Source organism: Rhea americana, unplaced genomic scaffold (assembly GCF_003343005.1).
Source record: "Rhea americana isolate MKP2758 unplaced genomic scaffold, rheAme1 scaffold_190, whole genome shotgun sequence".
Classification (NCBI taxonomy): Eukaryota; Metazoa; Chordata; class Aves; order Rheiformes; family Rheidae; genus Rhea; species Rhea americana.
Window position 1 is genome coordinate 1,396,992 of NW_028186039.1, and position 27,837 is coordinate 1,424,828.

At 49.5% G+C, this 27,837-nt stretch overlaps 1 protein-coding gene across 2 annotated transcripts in view; it reads left to right on the plus strand.

Moving 5' to 3' along the window:
• Nucleotides 1–27,837, plus strand: part of LOC146597162 (fer-1-like protein 4) — a 44,343-nt gene that overhangs the window by 2,619 nt on the left and 13,887 nt on the right. The window contains exons 4-34 of one of the 2 annotated variants that reach the window (XM_085302680.1): nucleotides 933–1,032; nucleotides 4,415–4,506; nucleotides 5,129–5,170; nucleotides 5,279–5,458; nucleotides 5,734–5,794; nucleotides 7,175–7,306; nucleotides 7,460–7,522; nucleotides 8,805–8,889; nucleotides 9,152–9,311; nucleotides 9,535–9,718; nucleotides 10,543–10,729; nucleotides 10,937–11,301; nucleotides 12,012–12,120; nucleotides 12,894–13,092; nucleotides 13,845–13,965; nucleotides 14,587–14,687; nucleotides 15,076–15,163; nucleotides 16,462–16,578; nucleotides 18,375–18,527; nucleotides 18,758–18,941; nucleotides 19,508–19,632; nucleotides 20,006–20,140; nucleotides 21,230–21,403; nucleotides 21,643–21,759; nucleotides 22,195–22,356; nucleotides 22,659–22,818; nucleotides 23,797–23,900; nucleotides 24,335–24,466; nucleotides 25,121–25,169; nucleotides 26,338–26,444; nucleotides 26,881–27,012. In XM_085302680.1, the coding sequence (XP_085158806.1) occupies nucleotides 933–1,032; nucleotides 4,415–4,506; nucleotides 5,129–5,170; nucleotides 5,279–5,458; nucleotides 5,734–5,794; nucleotides 7,175–7,306; nucleotides 7,460–7,522; nucleotides 8,805–8,889; nucleotides 9,152–9,311; nucleotides 9,535–9,718; nucleotides 10,543–10,729; nucleotides 10,937–11,301; nucleotides 12,012–12,120; nucleotides 12,894–13,092; nucleotides 13,845–13,965; nucleotides 14,587–14,687; nucleotides 15,076–15,163; nucleotides 16,462–16,578; nucleotides 18,375–18,527; nucleotides 18,758–18,941; nucleotides 19,508–19,632; nucleotides 20,006–20,140; nucleotides 21,230–21,403; nucleotides 21,643–21,759; nucleotides 22,195–22,356; nucleotides 22,659–22,818; nucleotides 23,797–23,900; nucleotides 24,335–24,466; nucleotides 25,121–25,169; nucleotides 26,338–26,444; nucleotides 26,881–27,012 (4,120 nt within the window). The remainder of the gene's footprint in view (nucleotides 1–932; nucleotides 1,033–4,414; nucleotides 4,507–5,128; nucleotides 5,171–5,278; nucleotides 5,459–5,733; nucleotides 5,795–7,174; nucleotides 7,307–7,459; nucleotides 7,523–8,804; nucleotides 8,890–9,151; nucleotides 9,312–9,534; nucleotides 9,719–10,542; nucleotides 10,730–10,936; nucleotides 11,302–12,011; nucleotides 12,121–12,893; nucleotides 13,093–13,844; nucleotides 13,966–14,586; nucleotides 14,688–15,075; nucleotides 15,164–16,461; nucleotides 16,579–18,374; nucleotides 18,528–18,757; nucleotides 18,942–19,507; nucleotides 19,633–20,005; nucleotides 20,141–21,229; nucleotides 21,404–21,642; nucleotides 21,760–22,194; nucleotides 22,357–22,658; nucleotides 22,819–23,796; nucleotides 23,901–24,334; nucleotides 24,467–25,120; nucleotides 25,170–26,337; nucleotides 26,445–26,880; nucleotides 27,013–27,837) is intronic. The other variant, XM_085302681.1, reaches the window with a different exon arrangement.

Sequence of the window (27,837 nt, forward strand, 5' to 3'; positions counted from 1 at the left end):
GGGGGAGGATGAACAGAGAAACTCCTTCCTCAGGGGAAGGGGATCAAACAGACCCTGCATTTCAGAAAGGAGGTAGACCTGAGAGAATATGTGGTCAGCAGCTAACAGCTAAAATGGGGGTGACTAGGGATAGTTCTTCCTCGTTTGCATCCCAGGTGGGATGTGAAATGCTCAGTCCACAGTTTCCAGCTGACACCAGAAGTTCTGCTTTGCGCTGGGCTTAGTTCAGCTKCCAGTACAGTTGCCACTGAGAGCTGGAGGCCAAAATACAAAGAGACTCCAAGCAAGAATAATCCAAGATAGGGTTAGGAGCGGTTGAATGTCACACCCACACCTTACTGCTGCTTGCAGGGAGCTGGGATGATCCTTCCCCAGGGAGAAGCCCCTTTGGGCTGGATAGATTTCGGCCTGACTTGCTGCRGACAGCCCTGTGGTTATGTATTTATTTCCTGTTTATATATTTACTTCTGTGGTGCCTCTGCTCCATCCTAACAGTTTGCCTGGGAATAGTCACTGCAGCTCTTCTGGCTTGGGGTAGCCAAGCATGGATTTGCTCCTACAAAGCCCAGCTCTGCWGAGGGAGAGAGCTCCTTTGCAGTCAGTGGGACGGGAACTGCACGAGCCTTCCTTGAATCACAGACGGATTTAGCAGAATTGCTTTTAGCAGCTCTGTTGCAAGCAGCTACCTATGCATGATTGGGGTGGAGCTTGCTTTGGCATGGCCTGTTGCAGTCCACAGAGGGTCTTGGGTACTTTGGGTCTCAGACCTCCTATGGAAAGTGCTGTGGCAGTTCACTGCTGGCAGGATAAACTGTCTCCGTGGTTTGGAGGGGGTGTGAGTTAGGAGAGTGAAGATCCTGACGCTCTGTCCCTCTGTGGGATAGGCTCTGATGCTGTGTATTATATTGCTACAGCCCATGGTTTTGTTGTAGGCTTCTTGGTACCCTCGTTCTCAGTCTTCAGCATTTGATGACATCTGGAAGGCTGATCCTCCGAGAGGCCCTGGTAGACAGGAACCACAGCGTCACTGGTGTAAGTCCTCTGCAGGGAGCTGGGGGATGAGCACTGCTCGSCATCTCACATTGACTGGGTGTAAATCCCTGGGAGTCCTGGCCATTCAGAAAGGCTTGGCAGGAAACCTTGGCTGAAGGGTTCCAGGTGGATTTGGGGCTAAAGGAAGTCCAGAGCACTGCTTTGAACCTGGGCTGCTGTGGGATTTGTACAGGCTCTGGCTCTGCGGGGCACAGCTGCAGGGATGGAGTAGCTCTAGGAATGTCCCAAAGCGCTTGAGATGGGCTGGGGACCCTGGGAGACCTGATGAGGGCCCAGATGGGGAGAGAGAGGCCCAGTAAAACCTCTCTGGAGCTGGGTAATGAATGTAGAACTTGATATTTCATCTACTTCCCACACTGTGCAAATGTCGGTGGTCCTTGGCAGAGGCTTTCATGGGATGCAAAGCAGCAGAGAGCTGACAGTTCGAGGCTGAAGGTGACAGAATGTCTCAGRAACTCCCAGAGAGGTTTTGGGTTAAACCTCAGTGTTAACCTGAATGTTTAATGATGGCTCCTGAGCTGCAGTCTGTGGCAGTGTGGGTGGGTGTGCCCCCTCTGCTCCGCAGTCCCTGCTCCCCTCCTGCCTGGCTGCTTGTGCTCACTAGGCTCTTTGTGCTGGTGGAAAATGAACTCGACCAAAAATGAGCTGTTTCCTGCCGGTTTAATGTGCAGGCATGGTTCAGTGAGAGCTGGACAAACATGGGCTCAGTGCCAGGGCAGCAGGCAGGGCCAGAGGGAGGGTGAGGCAGAGACAGGCAGCACCCAATGCTGTGGCYGCCCTGCGATGTGCTGTGCCCCTTGTTTGCCCTTTCCATGGGCAGCCTGACTCACCCCTCGGTGATGCGTGGGATGCAGCTCCATGGCCACCAGAATGTGAGCCCGGGATGAATGGCCACCAGGTGCGCAGGCATGGCTTTCCTTAGACACCAGCAGTGCTCATGGAGCTGCCTGGATCAAAGCACAGGTCTAGGTGAAAGAGAAGCATTTCCAGGGTGATTTTCAGCCAGATGCAGCTTGCTGCCTGAATGTTCATGCTGGCAAAGTGGCAGGAACTAGACTGGCTCTTTGGCAGCTGTCACACTGGTGGTGATTTGACAGGACCAAGCTAGCATCACTTAACCAGCTATTAGGTCAGAGCTGCCCTGTTGCCCATCCCTTTGTTCCTGGCCATCTCTTCCCTTGTGCCAACACCAGAACTCATGCTGATAAGCAAGTCCAGCCAACTGCTTTTATTTTTGTCAGGTTAACTTTTGACTGGGTCATCTCCCTAGCTGGGCCACACAAGGGCTGTTGTGCACAGGAACATGCAGGCAGGACTGGGCAAGTGCCCAAGGGGAGCTAAGACCCTACCCTTCAGCTCAACTGGGAAGAGGCATTTTGCCAAGAGAAAGAGGCTATTTCAGTCTGTCCAGTTCAGGCTGTGGCTGATACCCCAGAAGGCTCTAGGAATGTTGCAGTGACCCCAGAGTCCACCAAACCCTCCATGCCATGCTTCCTGCTTACTAATGTCAGATAGAGGAAGATGGTCAGCTGTGATGAMCCCCTACATGGTCTCTCCAGGCCTTTTGAATGAGATGGAGTTGGTGTGTGTATCACAGGAGGGCTTGCAAGGGCTAACGTAATGCCACTGCCCCTCCCCCTTCAACCTGTCCACCTGACAGTACAGCTGAATGAGCTGTGTTCATGCACGTGTCTTCTGAGCAGTGAGATCACGTCTCCTTGCGATTACAGCTCCTTTAGTTTTGTAAGGCAAACCGAGAACAAGCCCCATTCCTGTTATTCCAAGTCCTGTTCTTTTCTGGCACATTTGGGACTTGAATTATTTGCACCCTTTTTTTCCTCATGATAGGTCAAAGGGGTTTCAGACCCATTTTTCTCCCAAGCTTCTGCCTCTGTCCAGCCTCCCCTGCTGCATCCCCCAGCTGCTATATTTCTATTTCCCTGGGCTGTAGTTGTCCTCCTAGAAACACATTTTTTCTAGGGATTGAACTGGGAACCCAGCCAGAATGTCCCCTTCAGGCCACCGATGGGTAGCCTCCTCCATGGCGCTCATTTTAGCCTCTGCTGGAAGATTACCATGTGTTCTTGTAAGTTTGGGATTGATCTGGTCACCTGCAGACCAAGCTGCTCCTAGGTCAGTGTGGCCTCCTAGGAGGAGGAGCAGGAATGTCTCCTGGGGAGACATTCAGTGAAGGGCACCCCTTTCTATTTCTCTTCCTTTCACTGTCTTTTCTTTCCCAGTATGTGTAAGCCCTTAGGAGATCCAAAGGCCCAAATTCTCACCCAACAATAAGGATCTGCATTTCTCTTCCTGGGCACAGATCTCGAGCTGGAAGCAGAAGTTTTGCTTCTGATTAATTCCAAACAGACAAATAAATCCAGGTATGATACCTTAGGAAATTCAAATTGCTTGAAATGGAAAGATTGTAAGAGCTCTGAAGCACCAGGTCCCTGAGGGAAGTGCAGAAGTATCTCTCTGTCATGCTGGACATGTAACGCAGGCCTGCAGAGGCCTCTCTCTGCACATCTGTAGCATCCCTAAAGCATATTCCTCGGTCTCTCCCTCCTTCATTGCTGTGGGGAGGCGAGAGCTGCCCTCTGCACAGTGATGGGCTGGAAGTAAGAAACACTTGTGAAAAGGCCTATTTTCTTGCAAGACCCTTGGGTATGACTCCAGAACAAAGTGTCTGGCCTTGACCTCGATCTTTGCCTCCACAAGTGAGTTATCCTGAAACATGCCAGGACTGTAATTCTATCCCACCCCGTACCTGTCTATTTTCAGTGCCACGCTTGCTGTGCTGATGCCTAACACATCCCATGCTTCTCCAGCTATCCTAAGGGGAAGTTAAATCTCTCAGTGTCTCTTGTGACACAGACTGTAAGTGTTACTTATAGCCACTGTGGTCTTTCTTTTAAAATGAACTGATGTGCCTGGGGATGGTTTTCCAGCTGCCTTGTATCTCCTGCGGAGAGAGCACTCCACACACCTACATGTTAATTTGCCGTGGTGCARGGCTTTTCCCGCTTTCCTAAGCAAAATTGCCCAGTGGGCTTTCAGGGCCCTCTCTGTAGTGTATTTTAGATTTGGAAACATGCGTTCAGCTTTTCTTCAGTGGATCCCTGAATTTGGGAGGCTGTAGGGAGTGGAATAGAGTTTGGTTAATACCATTCTGTTGATGGAGGCAGTCAAGGAGAGCCTGGTATAAATAGGTTCCTCTTGGCCCCCTGCCTTTGACTTCTCTCCACCAACATCTCACTTGTTTTTTTCCTTCCTTCCTTCCTTCTCTTCCCCTTTTCTTTGATATTTATATAGGTATTTTGTGGCTCCTGAGTTCTCAGGCAGTTTTGTTTTTTGTTTTTAGATCTATATTGAGCTGGATTTGCGTTACCAGCCCCCGGATGGCTCAGCTGGAACCTGGRTTGAAGCTGACTTTGTTTATCAGATGAAAGATAGGTACAGAAATCCCGGGAAAAGAAATTTGTATGACTGCCTTTGACAGTGGCAATCAGAACCCTTTGGGATGCAGTCTAGCCTCGTTTACTTTCCACCTTTGGCCAGGCTGATGCATTTCTGCTCTCTGGTAGTGATAGCTCCAGGAGCTCTTGGAAATAAAATGCCTTGTCTTCACAAAGAGCCTGCAACTGCAACAGCCCCCTGCAACTGCAAAACCTTTTGCATCCCAGGAGTGCCCTCAGACTCATGGGCACTTCTGCAGCCTTTCTGGCTGACAGGAGCAAGACTTTGTTGTAAAGCTGTGGAGAGCACAGCTTTGGGCTGTCCCAGCCCTAGGCACCCTGCACACAGGTGATGCCAGATGTTCCCAAAGCCATGGGAGATGTGCATGTCTGAGCAGACAAGAATACAGGCAGTAACAAGGTTCCATCAGCATCATTTCTAAAGTTCCCAGAAGCAAGGTAGAGGGCCCGCAGGGTGGGCAGTGGATAAACATTGCTTAGGAGAATATCTTTGTCATTGTCAAGAGCCAAGCAGGAGCATAGCTGTGGCTGTTGAGCTGTTACTTCAGGGAACAGCTGTGACATGCTTGGTTTTCAGTAAAACATCTGGTTTCTTACAGTTCAGAATTAATAATCCGCAATCCTGGATTTGAGGAGCCAGAGTAAGTAACTACTTGAATTTACCAGCTAACCCTCCTGGGCAACGGTGGGATATGGGAGAATGCACAACCCACTCCTTGGGGCTGGCAATGTGGTGAGTGACTTGGCAGGGGGGTTTACAGGGCAGCTGAGGGGCAGAGAGCTAGTGAGCTGGACAGGAAGGCTGCTGCACTGGGCAGGAAGCTGGTGAAAGGCCTGGAGACCGATGAGGAAGAGGAGGAGGAGGAAGGCGATTTCTATGATGTTTCTGAGATGGAGGTCTCTGGCATTGTCTTCAGCCCTGTGAAAAGGTAACACTCCTGTGCTCTTCTCTYTTTTGCCTCTGCTTTGGCCCTGTGGTGGGAAGCACCAGCTCCTAGGGTGATTTCCAGGTGTCTCTTAGTGTTATGCAAAATATCAGAAACCTTCAAACTCTGATGGTCTCATACAGGGAGTGTTGGGGGTTTCTTGTTTCTGGGTCATGGAATCATGATTTTTAGGTTTTGCAATTGTTTCCCGTGGTGGAGACTCTCTCCAACCCATGCAGATGAAGGGACGCACTCACCCACGTTGTTTTTCTGTGCAGCCGCTCCAGGCTTTGCTCCAGATGGGACCTGTTTGCCACTCCAGCCCCGCAGAGCTTCCAGGTACTGCAGTGCCGGTGCACATCCACACAGCTGCCTCTGGCCCCGCAGCTGGTCCCTTGGCATCCTGCTGCTGGCCTAGGCTTCTCCAATTGCCACATACCCTGGCAAGACCTCTAGCATGAAGATGTCTTTTTGCTTTGTGTTGTCTCCCTAGACGAGGTGTGAGATTTCCCTGAACGAGCTGCATCAGCGAGCATAGACTCCAAAATCAGCCAGCCCAGGGCAGAATTTGTATTGGGCCATAGATTTGGATATGGATGTCCAGGAGAAGGGAATCAGCTTGATGGCCCCAGGTGCCATGGCAAAACAGAGCTTCAGAGAGCACCAGGGCACAGCTGCTGCTTGGGAATCTGCCAGCTGCCTTGCCTGGGCTCGCCTGTGTGGTCACAGCTGGGGGTCACTGCTGCTGGGCCAGACATGGGGTGAGGGGCTGCTGTAAGGGCTTTTGCAGAGATCCTAGGAGGCTGGAATGGGGTCATGGGTCTGGGTGATGCTCTGACACCAGGCTTATTTGAAACTACTGTGAAGTTTGGAAATGGAGTTCATCACATCTTTTGCCTTGATCACGGCCAGATCTCTCAGCCTGGATATGTTGCTTCAAATTCTTCTCTGATTCTGTGAAAACGTGAACTTAAATCAGAGTCTCCTGCTTTTCAGGGTTGGGTCCTACCCACCAAGCAGGAAGCTTTTGTAGGGAGTTAAATTTCCTATGATCTTTTTCTTAAAGTTATTTTTCTTCCCCTTAATGACCATCTAATTGATTATATTGAGAGCAAGTGTGAGAACATTTCTTGCAGGTCTTTGTAACTAATCACGGGAAATGAGACAGCTAGACTCCAGTTCTTTCAGCAGTGTCCATCTAACTAGGATTCAAAGAGAAATATTGACAGAATACACAGAGAGTATCTTCTCTGAGATGCTCTCTGTGCACCTCACCATGTGGAAGCAGTGGGTTCATGTCCCCTTGGTACTGGGAACTGAGCAAGGACTGAGCTGCTGGTGGGGAAGGAGAGATGCTCGTCAAAGATGTTGGGAATTTAGCATTTCATCTCCTTGTTTGTCTTGTCAGTGCCAAAAATGCTGCTTACTGTGTTCAGATAGAAGATTTTTGGTTAAACAAAGCACTTTTTGTTTCCAAAAGAAACAAATATCTCAAATACCAGTTTGGTTTGGCCCTGGCTGTAGTAGCTTCCAAAGCTCTGCCCTCACCTACCCTGAACATCCCACCCTGCTGGGACGAGTGTCCTCTGCCTTTTTGGCTTGGCTGTAGGATGGCAGCAGTGGAAACTTCCCTTGTATTGACATTGATCGCACAAGCTCAAGAGGCAACTGAAAATGAGGAGACTGGTAAGCTGAGGGTTTTCTGCTACATTTCCCCAGGTTGGGATTAATATCATTGAAGCGCAGAAGCTGGTGGGGGTGAACATTAACCCCTTTGTGGTAGTGAAGGTTGGAGAAGAGAAAAGACAAACGGCAACGCAGAAGTCTACAAACTGCCCCTTCTACAACGAGGTACATGTTGCAGTCAGATGCTCAGTCCTTGCTGTGCCTATGTCCCGGGTGGACAGGAGCCAGCTTTGTGGTAGATGCTTCAGACACAGCTGCTTTCCTGTGAAGGCCATGTCAGGAGCCTGAGCTCAGCCATTTCTCTCTTTTCTCTTTCAGTACTTTYTGTTTGAATTCCATGAGCCAAGGGAAGTTTTATTCCATAGACTCATAGAGATTTCGGTAAGCATGACCTCCTGTTTGTCCTTCCTTGGGTAAGCAGTGCAGACCACTGCTTCTTCATGAATGTGTTGGGAGCACTGRGCAGAGCAAGGGTACCAGTGCTAAGCAGATTTTGCACTCTGAGACATCTGGCCCACGGGGAGACCAAGGGACCTCAGCCATGGTGTGAGGTCACGGTGGAGCAGGAACCAGACCCAGGCCCTATTCTGAGCCAGCTGCTAGGCAATGCTGCCTTTCTACCTGATTGCTCATCAGCCAGATGCAAAGCCTATGGCATCCCCAAAAAACGGTCTCACTCTGTGCCATCACAGGGTAGCAGGGCAGCAGGTGTGTGTCCTGTGAAGAGCTGATGCTGGGCCTGTTTTTAGATATGCCCAGGGAATTATCTTTCCTTATTATCATGCCTGCAATTTTACCCCACTGAATGCAACTATGCTGTTTTCTTGGCTTCTAGCAATTGAAGGGGAACCTCTGGGGCAGTTTCTTGCCTGTTACCTTGCTACCTGTGAGTTTTAGGAGTGACACCACGCTGCTCCTTGCCCAGGAGTCTCCCACTTGTGTGGGACAAAGGCAAATGACTGGTGTGGTGGGAGCAAGGGGGAGCTCAGCAGTGATTTGCGCTTGAAGAAATGCCCTTGCAGGTAGGCAGGGAAGAGTAACCTTCAAAAACTCTCCAGTCCAAAGTGCAGAGGGCTTCTCCAAGACTTTTCTGAAGATAGTTAAACCCAGCGAGTACCTCTTCTACCATATGGTCTCTGGTGCTCTCCCTGTGAAGGGCTGCAGATCTCTTTTGCTGGCAGGTGCCTGGCAAGCACTGAATGTGTTTTGTGGCTGCTGAGTTCTCAGACAAAAATGTGTCTCTCCCACAGTTATGGGAGAGAGGCTGGCCCGATAGGAAGTGTGGCTCTACCAGTACTGTTAGAATATGGGAGTAAGCAGTCCCTGTGGGAAAGCAGATCCTCTGTGGGTGTTGGCTTATCAGGGTCTGGGAGAACTGACTTAGTTGCACAGCAAGAATTTGCCTTGGCTTGGTTTTAGTCTATGACTACGGGTAGGTGGGCTTTGTGGGAACAGTTGACCAGGACTGAGGTTTGACCAAGGTTGAGGYTTGGCCATGTGCTAATTCAAATGGGTCAATGTGCAAGAGGAGCTTGCAGCAGCTGTTGGAGCTGTGGGTTGGACTGGGCATTTCTTAGCAATCCTGTCCTCCTTAAGGATGTCTGGACATGTCACCTGACTGCGCATATCTGTTGGTGCTCAAGGGCATATGTGCTGTCTGCAGGTTTTTCACTCAAAGAAGATACCGTTCCTGGGAACATGCATAGGAACATTCAAAATGGATGTTGTGACAGTGTACAGCCAGCCAGGTATGATCGATTGCATTGGGCACCTGCTCCCCATCCCCAGGTTCATCTGAGGCTGATGTTTCTTCCAGACTTTGCTGGGTCTGCTGTCTTGAAAACCCTTAGCTTGTGTGAGGCCTGGCACTTGCAGCTCCTCCTGGTTTATCTGGGGTCTGGTGAGATAACATTCGGGGACAGGGTTCGAGAAATGTTTGCGAACCCATAACTGGAGTGTAAAATGGTAATCCGGGTCTTCCTGTTGGGAACCCCTTCCTTTCCCTCTCAGATCACAGATTTTTCCAGAAATGGGCTGTTATCAGTGACCCCACGGACACCCGGGCAGGTGTGAAAGGCTTTGTGAAGTGCAACATCTCCGTCACTGCACGTGGGGATGTTGTGGGCTCCCTTCCCACCTCCTCCAGCAGCCAAGATGAGGACATTGAAAGGTGGGTGCATTGGGGTTGTGTATRGACCTTGGGAAAACAGTCATGTCTCTCTTCTCTTTTTACTTTTTTTTTGCCCATTTTCCCCCTTTCCTGTTGGAAGATCCAGGGAAACAGACCTTTTGTTGGGCAGGATCCAAACTTCCTGCCAACTGAGGTATTTTATTTCCCAGTACCATGTTTCCTGTGCCCCAACAAACAGCCAGAACATAAATTTGTCTTTTAGGAACCTGCTGCTGCCTAAGAGAGTCCCTGCAGAGCGACCCTGGGCCAGGGTCTGCATCAAGCTGTACCGTGCTGAAGGCCTGCCCAGCATGAGCGCAGGCATCATGGGTGGTTTCTCCAAGATCATAGGGGAGAAAAAGGTCTTTATAGACCCATACGTGCAGGTCTCRTTCTGTGGGCAGCAGGTGAGTCTGCTGGAGGGCTGTGCAGGGCTGGCCCATCCTCCTGTGACTGTGTATCARCGAGCACAGAGCTGACACTGCTGAGAGGCCCTGTTGGATGCAGCAATCCTGCTGGAGATAGACTGRAAAAGCCTGAGCCCTGCAATGTGTTTGGGAGCAACCTGAGCTGTGTGGCCATAGATAACTGGTGTCTGAATGAGAAGCTTTTTATTGGACTCTGTCTCTGCAAGGAGCTACACAGGGTACAGCCATCTGGCACAGCCACCAGCAATAGTACCACAACTGGCTGAGCTGCTGGCTGTGCAGGCAGAGATCTCATAACTAAACACAGGGAAAGGGTCAAATAAATCCTAGAGCAGATGTCCCGCATGATGAGCTGAGCTCAGCCGGACACCTTTGGGAGAGTTTACTTTAACTAATGGCCATACTCTTGTTCCTAAGGCTGAGGTTTCTGGTGCTGTGATATACATTAATACAAGAAATGATTGGCCTAGCCAGCTGCTGTTGCTCAGTCTCTCGGTAACCTGTTTGGCCTGGGGCTCCCTGGGAGAGCCTGCACTTCTCTGAGTCTGGCAGAGCTGTCTGCTTGTTTCCAGTGTTCCCCTCTGCTGTGTGGAGCATGGCCAGGACCTCGGGACAGCTTCCCTTGACGAAGTGCAGAGAGCAATAGCTGGGAACATGAGCAGGGACCCAGCTGCCTCCAGAGCCTGCCCAGCACCATCCACAGGCAGGGCAGGGGGATATGCCATTCCCAGAGAGGCTCTGAGGCATCCTTTGCTCCTGCTGCTGATTAGAGCTGTGCGATTTTCACACCTCCTCTTTTCCAGGGGGAAACATCTGTGGAGAGCAACACCACTGAGCCTGAATGGAATGAGCAGATCAGCTTCATTGAGATGTTCCCACCTCTTGCCAAGAAAATAAAAGTCCAGGTGTTGGATGATGCCAATGTTGGTGATGTGGCCCTTGCCACACACTACATTGACTTGCAGCAGATCTCAGACCCAGGCAGGAATGGTGAGGACTGGCATGGTTACTCCCCCAGGGCAGGGCAATATAGCTGTCCCTGTGCTGCGCACCCTCTGTTTAAGCCATCCTGGAGGTGGAGAGCAGGAGTGTGTCCGGCCAGAGCATGCTCACATTTGTGTTCCTTTGTCTTGGGGGAAGGGATCTTTCTGCAGTAGTGCCTTGTGGTGAAATTAGACTCTGACCCTGTCACTGCAGGCTTTAATCCCACGTTTGGCCCAGCCTGGGTGAACCTGTATGGCTCCCCCCAGAACTCAACACTACGGGACATCCACAAGGACCTGAATGAGGGCATGGGCGAGGGGATCTTCTATCGTGGTCGCATCCTCGTGGCCATCACAGTGGAGATCTTCAGCAGCCCCAGTGTGGCAGAGGGGAGGCTTGCGGACAAGACCAAAGGYGCCCTGAGCAAACTGAAGCTGAAGAAGAAAAGTAAAAAATCCAAGGAGAAAGCCAAAGAGCTGAGCCAGCTGCAGGGAGATGAGGAGGCTAGGGGCTCTCAGGAGACTGAGCAGCCTGGGGAGGTCACTGTGGAGGTGGAGGAGCTGCATCCGCTCCCCGAGGTGAGTCCCCTGTATTGACGTGGCCAGACCCACGCCTACCTATGGCACACTCAGGCCTTGTAGTGGAGAGGCAGTGGGCTCACTTGCTAGTGTGCCAGTGCTGGAGAAAACCCTACCTGCCCATTGCTGGGCCGTCTAGTGCTCTCTGAGCCTCTGCAAGGGCCCAAGCCACGACTGCAGCCCCAAAACTGCATCCMCAAGCAAGACTGAAGCATCCCACATAAGTCACCCTTCTGCCGCAAGAAAGGTTGCTTGTGTGGGTGCTATCCCCAGGACACAGCCTTTGCTCCCTGGGAGCCAGTGAAGGGCTTTTCCTCCCTGGGAGCCAGTGAGCTKCTAGCTAGCTCTGGGTCTCCACCAGGCCCAGGAAAGGCAGGTGAGCAAGAGCTAAGCATGTTGGTACTGTAGCTATCTCTTTATAAACCTGTTCAGTGGCTTCATGCAACTTGATATCACAGTGTCAGCCAGAGCCATGACTCCATACCAGCCTCCCAGATCTCTGAGAAGGCCCCTGCTGCAGACCCCTGCCCTACGCCTGGCACAGCAGCAGTGACCCCTGACTGTGTCTGCAGACAGCCCTGGCAGCCCAGACAAGGCCCTCAGCAGACTTACAAGCACCAGCTGTGGCCTGGTGCTCTCTGAAGCTCTGCTGAGGCAGTGTCTTGCCATGGTGCTGGGGCTGTTGGGCTGAGCTCTCTCTCCTTGCTCAGAATGCGCTGGGGAGGAAGGAGGAATTCCTCCTCTTTGCTGCCTTCTTTGAAGCCACGATGATGGACTCCTCTCTCAGCTCCAAGCCTGTCAGCTTCGAGGTCTCCATAGGTGCGTATTCCCCAGTGCCCTGTGTTCAGGAAAACAGAGCAAATGTCCCTGAACCAGCCCAGGTCAGCACTGTTTCCTAAGCTGTCAACCCTTGAACAGCTTGTGTCTTAGTAGCCCTGGAAGGAGGTGAGATGAGGCCTGGAGGTGAGTATAGGGTTTTAATTACCTTAAAAGTCTAAACACTTTCCTCTGGGATTGAAGATTTGCAGTATTTGTATGAACTCCCTCTCTGGGAAGTCTGGGTCAAGGCTCTCCTGAGGCGTGGTAGTGAGAAGAGGTGGAAGGGTTTTGGTAGAGGGACAAGAGAAGGAAACAGAGAGGAAGCTGAAGTATGTGAGGTAGGCATGTGGTGCTGAGGAGCTGTGCCAGTGGATGATGGGGAAACAATGGCAGGAGAGCAGGTTTAAGCCTCCACCTTCTGAGCTGGAGGGAAGGAAGATGCTTGAAGCTGAGAAATCTCCCCGAGTGCCTGCTGCTGATTTCAGTGGAAGGTAGATGGAAGTTGACAAGCACTCGGTGGAGCTAGTGGAACTTGCAGGCCTGTAGAAGAACTTCTTTGTGATTTCCTGTCTCCYTCTCAGACTTTCTGGTTGTCCATGCAATGGTATGTTCATTAGATGCTGCCAAACTGCTAATAGCAAGAGTAGTGCATGCCTACATGCTTCTCCTGGCAGGGTGATTGCTCTCTGATTTTGCAAGCTGTAGCAAACTCATTGTTTGTTGTTTAACACTGATTCTGCTTATCTGTCCATTATTTAATGCTTATCTTCAAGGAAACTATGGTAAAGCTGAAGAGRTTGTGACCAAAGTACCTAGAAAAGGAGGGAAGAAAGAAGGGAGAGAAGAAAAGCAGCCATTGCTGGACCCCAGTTCRGACAGTGAACTGGATGTTGAAGTCCTGGCCCCAACTTCAGCAGCACAAAACAAGTCAGTGACAATGAGCCAGAAACCAGAGCCTATGGAGTATGATAGGTGAGTCTTCTTCATTCTGTCTTGCATAGCCTGGTCCTGAAGGCTTCCCAGGTTTATTATTCCAGATATTATTAGTGGACTGCTCAGTAATCTGAGTGCCGTGTAGATGTTTGTCCTCTCTACAATACTGCAGCTTGCCATGGGCCGTAGGGTGTCTGCATTGTGTCTGCAGGTGGCCAGGGACAGGATTCTGGGAATTGTGTCCCATTGGTGGTGGAAATCCTTTTCCTGATTAACAAGCTGCATCCCAGGGGCTCGATACCAGTGAGGAGGAAGAATAGGAATRCTCTGGTGCTTGTTGTCCCATGCTAGGCTGATGAGGCACATGTGCAAGTTCTTCCCATGAGATGTTTGTTCTGGGAATGCCGCCTGCCTTGTTCCACAGGCCTGGCAATATATCTTGGAATTCGTGTTGTGAGCCCTCAGCTGTGCGTACTCCTACTGCTCAGTCTCACAGCAGCAGGGAACCGCAGCAGCATCCCACACTCCCACCGTCCTCATTCATCTGAGTACACGCTGCTCCTGCCAGAAATTCTGTGTACTAGTTTGGAATGGCAAAAGGCAGATCCACCATCTTGAAAACATGTCCATGGTACAGGGCCTGAAATTGGTGATTCTCTGCAGGAAGGTCAGAGTCTGACTGTTGCTCTCTGGGCTGAGCTTGCACATGCTGTGTTGTGACATGGCATGTGCTAAACCAGCTGTGCTGCCCGCAAACAGCAGCCATAACCTCCCATACCTGCTGTCCTTAGGTCGTACAGCTGCCTGCCCATGGTGCATGAGAAACCCTGCGTGTATGTATGGAGCTACTGGGAAGATCACACCTGGAGACTCTGCAGTTCCAACTGGATTGTCAAGCTGGCAGAGCGTCTGGTAGTGTTTGTGGGGTGTGCATGGGGCAGCTCCCTGGGACACAGCACTTCCTGTCATGCTGGCTTTTCTCACAGCATGTGTGGTTGCTCTGTGAGATGCTGGCCAAAGGCATCCTTGCCTCCCACAGGAGTCAGCATCTCTCACAGGGCTCAGTCCCATCTACAGTTTGCCCTTTAGATATGTCTGGAAGGGACTGTGGAGCCACTGGGCCTGGCAGTGCCTTCCAGAGGCACGAGTGACTCAAGATCTGTGACTAAAAGCTCCTCTGCTGCCAGTCCTGTGCTGTGTGTTCACTGGGGATGCTGCTGCAAATAGAATCTCAGCCTTGGGCTGTCATCTGAGATCTCATCTGTCCTGTTTGGGTTTATAAATCTGAAAGGAGAGGTTGCCAGTGTGCTTCAGTGACTGTTCAAGGACTAAAAAACAAAGTGCTGTTACAACCAGTGTTAATACTGTCCCCAAACTCCAGAGACTGGCAGCAGAGCATCAGCCTTCAGAGATCTCATGGGCCTCAGCTCTGCAGAATGGCACAAGCCACCCGGGGCATATGTGTTTTTGCTATATTTCATTCTAACCCTGCGGCCAGGTGCAAGATCTCTGAAACCTGTGCTTTCCCCACAGGAGCAAGGACTAGATGATGTGGAGAAGCTCATGAGAAGGCCAAAGGCTAAAGCAGAAGAAAGACTCCAAGAGGTGCTGGAGGAATTTGTAGCTGGATGCAGGTTAGTATGTTCCTGATTTCCTAAGTTTTCTTATACTGAATTTAGGAGGTTGTGTCATGTCCTGCCTGGGCTGCGCACAGCCTGCCCTCTCTCATYCTCTTAAGGAGGATGAGCAGCAGGAAGCCAAGATGCCTTAGGGAAAACTCTGTATCTCTGCAAACTCAGATGGGAGACCACAGTCCTGGGAAGCACAGAGGGGAACAGAAGGCAGTCTCATGATGTTCCTGAACTGGGTGTTCGCCTAAGTGTTAGGACTTTTTCTTCACTCTCTAAAAACACATAGGCAAGAGAGGAAGCTGAGACTTCTGTTTCGGTCACCATGACTTCCTGATCACAGAGCTCTGCTCTTTTTGCAGGGTGCAGGTCTGAGCTGTTTTTCTCATTACAGGCAACATTCACTCAATGCAGAGAGAAAARCCATGGCACATCCAAATAACCTTGACAGATGTCGGACAAAATACATCATGCGGAACATCGTAAGCTGTGAAATGTGTTGGTGATGGGGAGGTAGTGTGATCCCTGCTTTGGGGAATGGGGTTGGAAGATGAGCTGTAATTGATGGTAAGCGGGAAACTTAGAGCTAAGATCCACAGTGTCAGTCATAGGATTTTACTGTAGCATCTCCCTGCTCTGTTCAGAGTAATACAGCTTCCAGCACAAGGAGCAGAAGCAGAGATAGGCCAGATCTTCCTCCAGTTTTACACAAATGCTTGCCCTGAGGCTGTCCTTTCTCTTCCCTGGGGCATGTATGACTGAGTGCATGTGGGTTGTTGCCCATGGCTGCTGGAGGCCTGTCAGTGCAGGCTACTCTTCCAGGCAGTTTTGGAGGAGCTCTCTGAGACCCAGTTTCCTGGGGACTCTGCCCATAGGYTGGTGGTCCCATTCAGTGGATCTGCAAAGGTCATCCACCTGCCTGCCCCCAGAGAGGGCAGCATCTAGGAACCCATAATCCTGCAAATAAGGCCAACAAGCTCAAGAGAGTCCCATTACATACCCTCCATCATAGCATGGCAGAGCGTTCCTGCAGCTGTGGTTCCCATCAAGTTACAAACCTTTGAAAGATTGACCAAAATGCAATAATAGCAGCAAGAAATAGAGTTCAGGGTCCCTTTTGTCTGCCTCTTGCACATGGAGCAGGATTGTCAAGGGCACCTTCTTCATCAGCATCCCAACTGTGGTGAAACYGCTTTAAGTCTGAGACGTCTCTGGAAGAGAGGGATTTTCTGCATTTTCTTTCTTCTGTCAGTCTATACTGGGTTTGTACTCTGAATTCCTTTTGGAATTATCAATTCTGGTTCATCACAAAAACTCTTCTCAGATGTAGACTCTGTCAATTAATGGACATGACAGCCCAGCGCTTATCCTCTAGGTTCCAGTATTTTCGTATTTCCACACCTCTATGGCCCAGATGGCTTCAGCTCCTTGTGCAAAGCTTCCCCCAGGCACTATATGGAGCCTTAGACCACCAGTTTCTGAAATACTCCTTATATGTCTTTCTGCTCCATATAACATGGAAGTTTATGGACTTCCATTACTGACTAGTATCAGCAGAGATAATAAGTTAGAGGAGTCTCCAATTCTTGGCACCCTTCACTAAAAGGCTCATTCTGGATTCATGAAAGTTCATTCTCAGCAGCTAGCAAATGAACCATGGTGGAGGTCAGGGCCTGATGGAGTCAGTGTACAAACTCTTCCCAGGGCAGCCCCATGAGATGTGTGAGCATGGCATGCATGGGTTATGGCCAGGCACATGATAGCTGTGCTCTCTGTTCAGATCCTATATGCGAAGCAGGGGCTCCGTGTGAGGAGGCGCCTGACTCGAACCAACATCAAGGAGAAGGTTAAGGAGACAAGGAGAATCCTGGCAAAGCTACGCTTCTTGGCTAAAGAGGTACAACTGCTCCTGAGGTATCCTGCTCCCAAGTGGGAAAGGACATAGGAAAGAGGGGATGCTGGGCAGGCTGCTGGAGCTGTTGCCAGCCTGAGTTGGGCCTTATTTACTATGACATCTTTTGCTACATAAAACCCCAAGTTCCAGCTGCTGGAAGTTAAAGTATTTCATGTACTGGTTCTCATGAGGAATGGGGTTTCTCAGTCTGGCAAGACATTTGATGACAGAGCTGGAGTCTGAGAGGTTCAGTGGTGGGTTGGAGGCAAAGCTGGATCAACTCCAGGACTCCTGGGCGGTGCCTGCCTCTCTGCCAGGGCAGTCTGGCCCATGGCCATGCCCTCAGTGGGGCTGTGGGTAGTCTGCCTGGGAAGACAGCCTTGGCAGTGCTGCCTGGACTCCCAGCAGGGACTGATGCTGGACATGTTCTGCAAATTCAAACTTGCATTAAAATAAGGTCTTCTGTAATGGGGATTCTCTGTGTCTGAAGTTTCACTGGCTCTATTTTAAATAGTGCTGAAAAATAAGTGCTTTCATTTAGCATAAAACTGAATGCAGCATTCACTGGAGTTAAGTGGACAGATGTTGATGCAGTTTGGAGAAGTCTTTTACTAAGAGAGATTAGRTCATTGTGAGCAAGAGTTCTGCCAGAGTCATCAAGGCTGTGCTTTGCATGGCTGTAAGACGATGGCCTTCAGGTATGTGAGTGTAGATTTTAGCACAAACAAGACTCTGCTTCTCACACTGTCAAGAGGAGAAGCTGTCCTCTGGCTTCAACCTGCATGGACCTGGCTTCAGCTGATCCTAGAGACGGAGAAGAACTGCTTCCCATTTTGTTCCCTGCAATCGGGTGGGAACATTGCCACCTCTGTGGGGTTGGCCTTACCCTGCCATGAGCTCAGGGCTAACCTGCACATACACTAGCCKCTTTTAGTCTTTTCTTGGAGGATGGCAGTCTTGGCTTGGTAACTAATAAATTGCTTCAGCTATTTGTATACTGAAACACTTTGTCTCCCATGAAACTACTGCTGAAATGATTGCAATACCATTAAAATACTTGCATCTTTTGTGATTATTTGCAAGTTTGTGCTTAGATCACATCACATATCTGTGGTGTGTGCCTGCTGAGAGGGCACTAGCTTGCCCTGCTGCCTCCTTGTTTTCTGGAAGAGTAGCTGCTCTCTTGTACTGAACAAGTTGTGTTGTTTGTGGGAAACCATCTGTGCAGCCTGTGCTGGCAGCCTTAGAGGCTCCTTGCAGAAGTACAATGCACTAATGCCAGGGAAATTGAGAGGGGGAAGAGAACTTAAATCAGTATTAAAAAAAACCCTATTGCTTCCATCTGTGTGTCTTCTTCGTTGCAAATCCCATTTCAAATCCAAGCTGCAGCTTTACATTAGGCATTCACATTGCTGGAATGACATTTAATGCATTTCCTTAAAATGGATAAGCAGTTGGGCTCCTGTCAAAGGTATGGGTAAAAAGTCCAATTCTCACCAGGGCTGGGAGACCATTCCAACGGGATGGGAGTGGGTGCATCCTGCTGGCRTTTCTAATGAAAAACAAGGAGTATCACAAATCTTTCCAGGAGCTCCTGTCAGGAGCTATTGCAGAGCTGAGATTTGCAGAAGTACATGTCCAATGTTAGGCCCCATCATTTGCATCTGGATATCCAAAGTGCTGTGCAACAAGCTGTCCTCTATGAAGTGGGGGAGACTTTCACTGCGAGTGTCAGTGGAGGCAGGACTGGCTATGTGCTCTTCCTCTGCTGTGACATACCTCCCTTTCCTGCCTTCCAGCCCCAGTGTACCCTCCCCGATGTTCTCATCTGGATGCTCAGCAATAACAAGCGCATAGCATATGCAAGAATTCCTGCACAGAATGTTCTCTACTCTGTTGTTGAAGAGGAGAAAGGCAAGGACTGTGCAAAGATCCAAACTGTCTTTTTGAAGGTAGAGTTTGTAAGAAATTAACATGTTCCTGCTTGCTTCGTGCTGCTTCTCTCTCCCCACTTTCAGCATTCCTTCCTGGCCTTTGCAAGGAAACAAAGCTCTTGTGCTACTGTTGCTCTTTGCCAATGCAGTGCTCCCTCCTGTGTTCTGCAGCCACTTGCTGGTGATCCTTGCGATCTGAACAGGACCTAGCCAGGCTGGAAAATCTGCTAAACCTCCTGCATTTTCAGGTCCCTGGCTCACACATTGCTGAGGTCTTTGCCAAACTGGAAATCTATATGTGGCTTGGGATAACTAAATATGCAAAGAACTGCACCGCAGAGTTGCCTGAGGAGTTCAAGTATCTCTCAGAGAGTGGACAGGAGATAGCCCAGCTCTCAGCATATGTTCCTCCCAGCCGGCTCAGCAGGGACGGTGAGTGCAGACTCCACCAATTCCACTTTCTTGAAAGCTACCAGGAGAGCCGAGAGGTGAGAGATCATGCCCCCAGGTGCATGCCCGAGGGATAGGATCTGTTGATCATCTCCATGTCATTTCCAAGGCATGACAGGGACAGGCACATCCATTTTGCTCTGGTGAGGATGTTTCACCAAGCTCACAGCTGGAGAAGCAGGCAGGAGGTGAGCTTTGTAGGTGCTGAGTGTGCTGCCAAACTGACTTTGGGCATGAGGTCTGCCCCAGACTTCAGGGCATTTGCTGAGATGCRGTGGTGCTCCCCAATGGCAGATACTCACAGCAGGTCACCACACACTTCATGTCATGTCCTTCCTGAGGATGTTTGGGGAGCCTGCTAAGCTTGGCCAAAACTTTTGAAACATGTTGGCCTGAGAACTGCAGTGAATGCCTCTAAGAGTGGTGTCTATCTCTTGCAAGTTATGCCCACTCTCGCCTGGCTGGCCCATGCTATCATTTGTGCATTTTCTAGCTGCAGGAAGGGCTGGTCAGGTAATGTGGACCTCTTTTTTTCTTTTTCTTACCAGACTTCAGCTACTTCCAGCTCCGAGCCCATCTGTATCAGGCTAGAGGAATCCTCCCTGCAGATGACAATGGCCTTTCAGATCCATTTGCAAGAGTGGTATTTTCAACTCATTGCCAGACCACAAGGGTGAGACTTCTTAGTAACCTCTTGGAGACAAATCATCATTTTGACACTGCCATGTCAAAAGCCCGTGCCGTGGCAGTCCTCTGAGAAGTTTCACATCTCCAGGCACAGAGGCATCTGTGTGCTCTGGAGCAGGGTAGTTACACTCAGGAAACATTTGACAAAGCATATAAATCATTGAACAGGGTCTCAAAGTTTGTTTGGCATGTGCTAGTTGGCCCCAAGTGTGCCTCTTGTGCTCTTGCATGTYCCCTTCTGCCAGACACAGGCTGCATGCGGCTGTTGGGAGAGAGATCTACCTCACTTTCTTTACAAAGCAAACTGGATTTGTTTCCACTGGATATGTTAACCTCAGGCCTCCTCTCTCTATTTACAGGTGTTGGAGGAGACACTGAGCCCGATGTGGAATGAGCTGCTTTTGTTTGACCAACTTGTTATTGATGGGAAAAGAGAGGAGTTGAAAACAGARACCCCTGTTGTTATAGTCAATCTCTTCAACCACAATAAATTTGTAAGTATGACCATGCCTCCCTCCTGCTGTTGTTTCCAGAACAGGGAAGGCAGAGGAGCTCTGTATGGGTTCAGTGAGCAGGAACTTAGGAGCCACATCTCTAGTTTCTGTGGCTCAGCTGGAGTCCTGGTCAGCTGGTGGTGGTGAGTCCTGGAGACCATGGGTGAGATTTGCTACAGACTTTTGCTATGAGCTTGAATGAAGCTGGAGGCTATAGGGTGTAAAATGAGTCAAAGTTGTGCCTGAGTCAGGACCTGGCGAGAGCTGAGTAGATCTGAGGAACCCTCTGAGGAAGCACTGCACMTCTCTTGGCTGCCTGGCCATCTTCCTTGGCAGGCTTACGTTGCTGTAAACTCATTTGGAGTTTATTATCATCAGGGGAATGGCATAAGTAACACTGCACTCTCTACGTAGCTTGGCAGCTTTACTGGGTCCAGTCTGGGCTCCAACAGTAAAAACCAGACAGTGACATACAGGAGCGAGTTCAGTGGAGGCTGCTGAGATGGTCAGGAGCTGGAGCACTGGATGTACAAAAATAGCCTGAGGGAGCTGAGTCTGTTCAGCCTGGGGAAGAGGAGGCAAAGGGGACTTCTTTTTGCTGTCTGCAACTACCTGATGGGAAAGTGTAGAGAAGAGGAAGTTGGACTTTTCTTGGAGGTGCATAGGGACAGGAGGACAGCCAATGGACACAAGCTGGAACAAGAAAAATTCCAGCCTGATATAAGGAACAATTTATCACCCTGTTGGCCCCTGGCCCAGAGAGGTTGTGGGATCTCCATCTTTGGAGACATTCAGACCTTGACTAGAGAAGATCCTGAGCAACCTGATCTAGCTTTGAAGTTCTCTGGTGCATGGTCTCAGGCCATTTGCCCTGTTCTGTACGGAGACGACTGTGAGTTAAGAAGAGATCCTGCAGGCGCCTCTCATCTGCTTCTGGCTCTGAATGGAACAGAGGCAATAAAAGCAGAAGACTGCAAGGGTAAAGAGAGATCTTGTGCTGCCCTAGGCAGGTGGAATTAACAGTGGTCATTTTTCTGAGGTGGTGAGATAATGCAGGGATGCTTTGACCTGCTCTCTTCTTTCTGACAGGGCTCTCCTGAGTTCCTTGGCCAGGCCTTTGCTGTCCCACAGGTGCAGCTGGTTGATGAGCTGTACTGCAAACCTGCCCTGCAGTTCTTTGATTTCTACAAAGGAACCAAAGCCGCAGGGGAGCTCATTGCTGCTTTTGAGCTGATTGAGCTGGATTACAGTGGCTATTTGGAGGTAACAATCTTCTAGGAAGTCAAATGTTGTTGCTAGCTTCCTTGGGAGAGCTGTGCAAGGCAAGGCAGTGGTTGTATGAGGCCAAGTGGAGGATTCTCTTTTGAAAGCCACATCTGGTTTTCGCTTGAAAGGAGGATGCAGAGACAGAGCCTGGATGCGCAAAGTGAGGGGAGAGGGGAATATGGCATGGAGAAGAAACAGCTTTCATGGCTTTGTGTGTCCTGGCTCTATCTGTTCAGCCAACAGTGCCTGAAGATGTGGAGCCCAAGGAGCCTGGCTACCTGGGAGACCCTCGTGCTGGACGGTTCATCATCCCTGAAGGCATCCGGCCAGTGCTGAAGGAGTTTCGTATAGAGGTGCACTGCCTTCTGTCATGCTGGCTCTGAGCTGAGCTGCCCGAAGCACACAGCACAGCCCAGCCTGTGCAGACAGCAGGGCCCTCCCCAATTGGCCTTGGGGAGGAGTTGGGCTTGGGGCTCAAATGCACCCCTGAGGCCTGAGCAGATGCCAGATATAGAGGGTGCTTGACATGAGGGAGAAACCTTTTTAGTAGTTTAAAAGTGTCAGAACCCTTGTGTTTTTCCACACAGTATGAGCTTAGATCTTGGGTGGTCAGGATGCCATGAGGTGGCACCTTGTTCCTCTCTGAGGGTCCATGTCCAGTGGGGTGRGTGGGTTGGCAGTGGGCTGGAGGAGGTTGGCATCATGGCACTGCTGTGCAGGGGTGTGAGATGTGTGGCTATGAAATGCCTGGCCCATCTGGACTGGCTGGGATGCTTTGTGTGCTTCAGATCCTGTTCTGGGGCTTGCGGGACCTGAAGCGAGTGAACTTGTTCGAGGTGGATCAGCCTCAGGTGATCATCGAATGTGCTGGGAAAAAAGTGGAGTCAGAAATTATCATGACCTACAAAGAGAATCCCAACTTCACCGAGCTGGTCAAGTACATGGATGTGGTGAGTGAGAATGGCCTGCTGCCATGCACAGACKGTCTGTGTGGGGCAAGGGTACTGGAGGGGAGCTGCCCCCAGGTCTGTGCTCTGCCAGTGGCTCCCCTCTCCCAGGGCCAGGTGATTCAGCTGTTGATCAAAACCTTTGTGAAACTGCCTGCTGACAGCTGCATTAGCTGTGGTCCTTCACCAGCGAGTTGTTGGTTTTAGGGCAGAGCTGAAAAGTGCTGTCAGACCTCCCAGTTGCCGCAGGGCCACTGTGAGTATTGGCCTTGCTCCTACAAACACTGCATGTGGCTCTTCTGCAGGAGCTCCCGGAGCAGGTCTACCTTCATCCTCCCCTCAGCATCTTCGTAGTGGAAAAACGGGCATTTGGGCGCACTGTACTGGTGGGAACACACATTGTGTCCAATGTGATGAAATTCTCTCCTAGAGAGCTGGAGGAGGAGCTGGAAGATGAACCCAAAGGTGAGCTGCTTGGTGAGAAGAGGTATTCCCAGATTAGGCAAGGCTCTCATGGAGGTAGCAGGGAACTTCTGTGTAGGGCAGGGATCTGTGGCCCTTCTGCCCTGTGCTAGCCAGGCACTAAAGACCTTGACTGAGAGACGTTAGATATCCAGCAAAAGCACAGCAAGGGGCAGGATAAGGATTGGAAGTGAGTTGTGCTCTTCACTGGGAAAAGGTCTGCAACATTTTTTGGAGGTGGACAGGACCATTCACCCATGGACATAACATTTCCTTATAGTCCCTCTCCTATGCACTGTTTGCCTCATACTTGCAGGAACCCGAGGAAGGCTCACAGCTCGTGAAGATGTCTCAGACCAGCAAGCATTTAGCTGGGGCTAGGTATTAGACAACATCTTATCCCTGCGGGAAGTTTATTCAGAGATGCTTAGCTCAAGGAAGACGATTGTAATAATCTATTTCAACCTTCTATGTAAACAGGTTGGAGAGCAGTCCCCGGTGATATCTCCATCAAGCTTTAGATAGTGTGAGCTGGTCCACTGGGACCTAAGATTTAAAGGTTTCCTATTCTCTCACACAGCTGGTACAAAGACTGCTTGTTGAATAATAGAGTCAATAAATAGCTCTGTGATAGCGACAGCTAGAGCTCCTGATCTGGGAGCATGTAAATAAGCATAGCATGAAGGGGAAGAAGCAAAGGGTTGATCTGTGGTAATTTCTGAATAGGGAAGTTATTGCTCATAAATCTAAATTCTTGGGAGTTAGCAACAGGCATGTGGATTACAGTGGCCAGATACCAGCACTACACTTGGATTTCCAGTAATCTTTTGGCAGGGTTTGTTAACAAAAGCTGTAAAAGTAACTACACTGTAGTGGGGTAAGAGAGAGGGTTTTCCTGTGGATTAATAACGGGTCTAAGAATAAGAAGCAGTGGGCAGAAATAATTGCATGGGAACATGAAGCTCTGCCTCTTAATTTCAGCTCAGAAAGTCTCATCTCGGTCCCTGCCCTCTCAGGCTGTGATAAATGTTGGTCTGACAGCTGGGAAACCTGGTCCCAGCACTCTCCCCCTGAGTCTTGTGAAGGTGAGTGATATGTTGGGCCTGCCAAATTTTGAAGTTTGGAAACCAAAATTGAAGTTTAACAAGCAAAAAATAAAGTTCAGAAGTTCAAAGTTAGGTTTTGACAACCGTTTTTTGCTCTGAACCCAAATACTACCCCTTCCCTACCTATCTCACGGAGGAACTTTACATCCACTTTTGCTGCTCCTTACCACTGTTGTGTGTCTGGGTTCTAGCACAGTGAGAAGAACTGTGTTGCCTCATGCAGTGAATACTGCTGCTTTGGTAACAAAGCACAAACCCAGAGTTACATGTAGCTTTGTATCTCCTGTGCTCTGCCCAAAAGCTGAGCCTCTGGTGGGGGCCCTCAAGGCAATAGTGCAGTATTTGGTATATGGTGTGTGGATATCCTGTATAGTCTTTTCCTCACTCTGATCCCTTTGCTCTGTGGTTTTAAGGCCCCTTTGAAGAAAATTCCTATCAATAAGCTTATAAAGAAAAATGATGAATATGAAGAGGAGAAACCAGAGTTGGAAGAACTGGATTGGTGGTCCAAGTACTATGAGTCCTTAAAGGAGCTTGATAACCAGGTAATCTCTTCTGATAGCAGAGGGAAAATTGGCCACACTGGCTTGAGGAAGATGTTCTCAAAAACACTAAGTGCCATGGGAATCCTTGTGACATGGATCTGCAGTAAGATGTGGGTTTTTATGTATCAAATATACTTAAGGTAGTCACATATCAAATGTCCACCAAATGGGTGGATTTCAGTGGGCAATGGATGCTGAAACATCTTTAAGGATAGAGGCCCAAGTGGTTTTAAGAATGGTACTGGGCTCTTTAGTTGTTTAGTCACTCCTGAAAATGTGACATTGTTGATTTTAGCTGCAATGCAGGGCCTTTCATGCGGGTTACTCTCTGTCTTGACCATCTTCTGAGGGCCATGGGAGTTTGATGTAGCTTGTGGTGCTGGTCTGCCACAAATCTCAAATCCTTACTTGCCCTGTGCCTATCTGGATCCCAACTAAAAGTTGGCAAGAAGAGCTAAGGAGAGAAAAAGGTGTGTATTCCAGGTGTGTCGTTAAGGCACTCATTGGATACTCCCCAGAATAATGCTAATGCTATTTGATCTCAGGATAAGTGTTAATGACTCTGCCAAAAGGAAAGCTTTGGAAGTGTTGTGTGCTTGGAAGGAGAAGCCTTTGTTCTCTGGGATGTGGGGTGACTCTGTGCATGTGTTTCAGATGCGCAGTGATGAGGAAGATGCTGAGAATGATGACCTTAATGATACAGGTGAGTCCTCAGGCAATACCCAGCTCTTCTGTGCTCCTGGGAACTGAGGAGAGCAAGAGCTTTACACAGTCCCAGATGGTACTGCACTTACAGAAATGGTGTCTGAGCAGGTAATGACTTTGTAAACATCCTGCAAGAACAACACAAGGGAGAGCAGAGAGCTCTCAGAGAGCTAGAAACACTGGCAAGAGCTAACAAAGGTGATTCCAAATTGAAAATGAAACTTTCCTTGAGAAAGCTGGGAAAATTGTATTGAAACAATGGACTTCCCTAATGGGCAAAAATTCTGCAGAAAAATCATCTACAGAGATTGTGGGACTGTCATAGTAAAAGCAAGAAGGAAAGGGGGGATGGACAGAGAGGGTGATGGAGATGCAAAACTGTGTAGGAGATGGGAATCATTCTGTGCTCATGGAGAAGCTTCAAGATACAGGATTCATTCAGAGATAATAGAAAGACTTTAATTGTAAGCAGATGATCTGGGAATGATGACATGACTGTAGGGTTAGGTTTACTGAGGCTATAAGCAGTGGCTGGCTTAGCAGTGACCTGGGAGATGAAACAGTAAGTATAGAAATGATGTAAACCCCAGTGAAGGAGAGGAATGGGAGTGGAGGGATATCTGCATGCTGTTAGTGCTCAGGGGATTTATGGTCTTTGGGAAATGGGGCATGAACACATCCTCTCTCTCCTTGAGATCCTGTTTTCCCAGCCTCGTGCCCCAGAGAAGGATCTTCTCACTCTCCAAGCAATGGTTGTCTGTGCCCAAAGCAGTGGCTATGTGCCAGCTGAACATCTACCCAAAGCAATGGTCCGTCCACATAAGCACCCATGCCAAGAAGAGGATTAGCTGTCATTTATGTGTGCCCTGCAGCTGCAGGCTAGTCCAGACGCTTTCCCCCATTTACTCTTTTCTTAGCCACTTCCTAAACAGCAGCCGTTCAGGCCAGCAGGGCAGTCAGCTCCGCTGATTTCTTCCCCCCACCAAGCAGACATGCTGAAGAATGAGGTGCTATGAGGGCACATGTTCCGGACAGCAATAGCTCTAGTTGCACAGGATAAAGCCCTGGCTAAATGCAAAAGATCTTGCCAAGGTCATTTTGTAGACAGACACTTGAAATGATGGGAGAGGCCAAGATATTTCCCAATCTCCTTTTGCCATTTCTAGATGGAGGAAATTTAAATGCAGCCTCCATTGACATAGAAGCAGAAGAGGAGGTAGCAATTGAAGCTGAACCAACTCACCCCAAGAGGAAGCTCATTGCCACACTTCAGGTCAGTCTTGGTGTGACAGATCTGGCCTCTTTCARCCCCATCCCTTTAGCCATGTCCTTCTCACCTTCCTGCAGTGAGGATTGTACTGGAATGGAGAGCCTGACCTAGCAGCGTGCCCTGAGCCCCATCCTCACCAGGCTCTGGCACAGCTAGTGATACCTTGGAGCCCTCTGGCACAGCTAGTGAGACCTTGGAGCCAAGGCTTATAGTAGAGCAACCTGTGGTTAAAGAGCTGGGATGTGTGTGCACATCTGGGGATGGACATGGGATGAGGGAAACCCATAATATTCTGCACTGAATAATACTGGGGCAAGACAGGACCATGTAAAATGGTTGAAGCAGCCAGAGGATGGTCTGAGTCTCCTCCCTCCTCACTGAGTCTCCTGACCTTTAAGATGGCAGGAAAAGGCCCCAAATGACTTTGAATTTATTTCAGATCTACAACTCTGAGCTAGAAAGTGAGTTTGATAATTTTGAAGACTGGCTGTGTATCTTCCCCCTTCACCGTGGCAAAACAAATGAGGATGAAGATGGAAATGAGGATGAACATTTTGTGGGGAAGTACAAGGTATTATATCATTTGAATGGCATTTGTACTGCACAAGAAAGAAAATCCTTAGGGTCACCTGTATCTCAGAGCATTCAGACACCAGCAAAGCCTTGGGAGAGGGTAGGTGTGTGCAAGGTGATGTGAAGGCACAGTGAGTTACAGCWGTGGTACTATCAGGTACTGCTAAAGTAATTGTGTGCTGTGATCCTTTGTTAGTGGATAAATGCACCTGATTTAGATGTTTCTGCTCTTACAAAGCATCAAGGGACTCTTATCCTCCTGGGGGCTCCTGAGTACATTCAGTATGCAAATAAGTGTTAGCAAGCTTCACTGGCTTTAATAGTAGTAAAACTTGTTTACAAGAAGCATCATTTTCCCACCTAAGAGCTTTTGAAGACACGGAAGTACAACTACAGAATTTGATTTAAGAAAGTCAAAAAAAGCTTCAGTGCTTCCCTGCCTTTGGCAGTCCAGTTACATGCTTAGAGATGCTCAATTCTCCAGGTGTTCACAGAATCACAGAATGGTTGAGGCTGGAAGGGACCTCTGGAGATCATCCAATCCAACCCCCCTGCTCAAGCAAGGTCACCTAGAGCGTGTTAGACAGGATTGCATCCAGGCAGATTTTGAATATCTCCAGAGAAGGAGACTCCACAACCTCTCTGGGCATCCTGTTCCAGTGCTCTGAACTGGTGTTGGCAGTGGTCTGATACCCTGCAGATAACCTGACAGCAGTGACAGCAGTGACTACCTAACCCAYGTGGGCACTGGACACCTTGATGGTGCCTTTGGACAGAGCTATCCCCAGGGGCACAGGATATCTGTGGTTCACGTGGGACGATA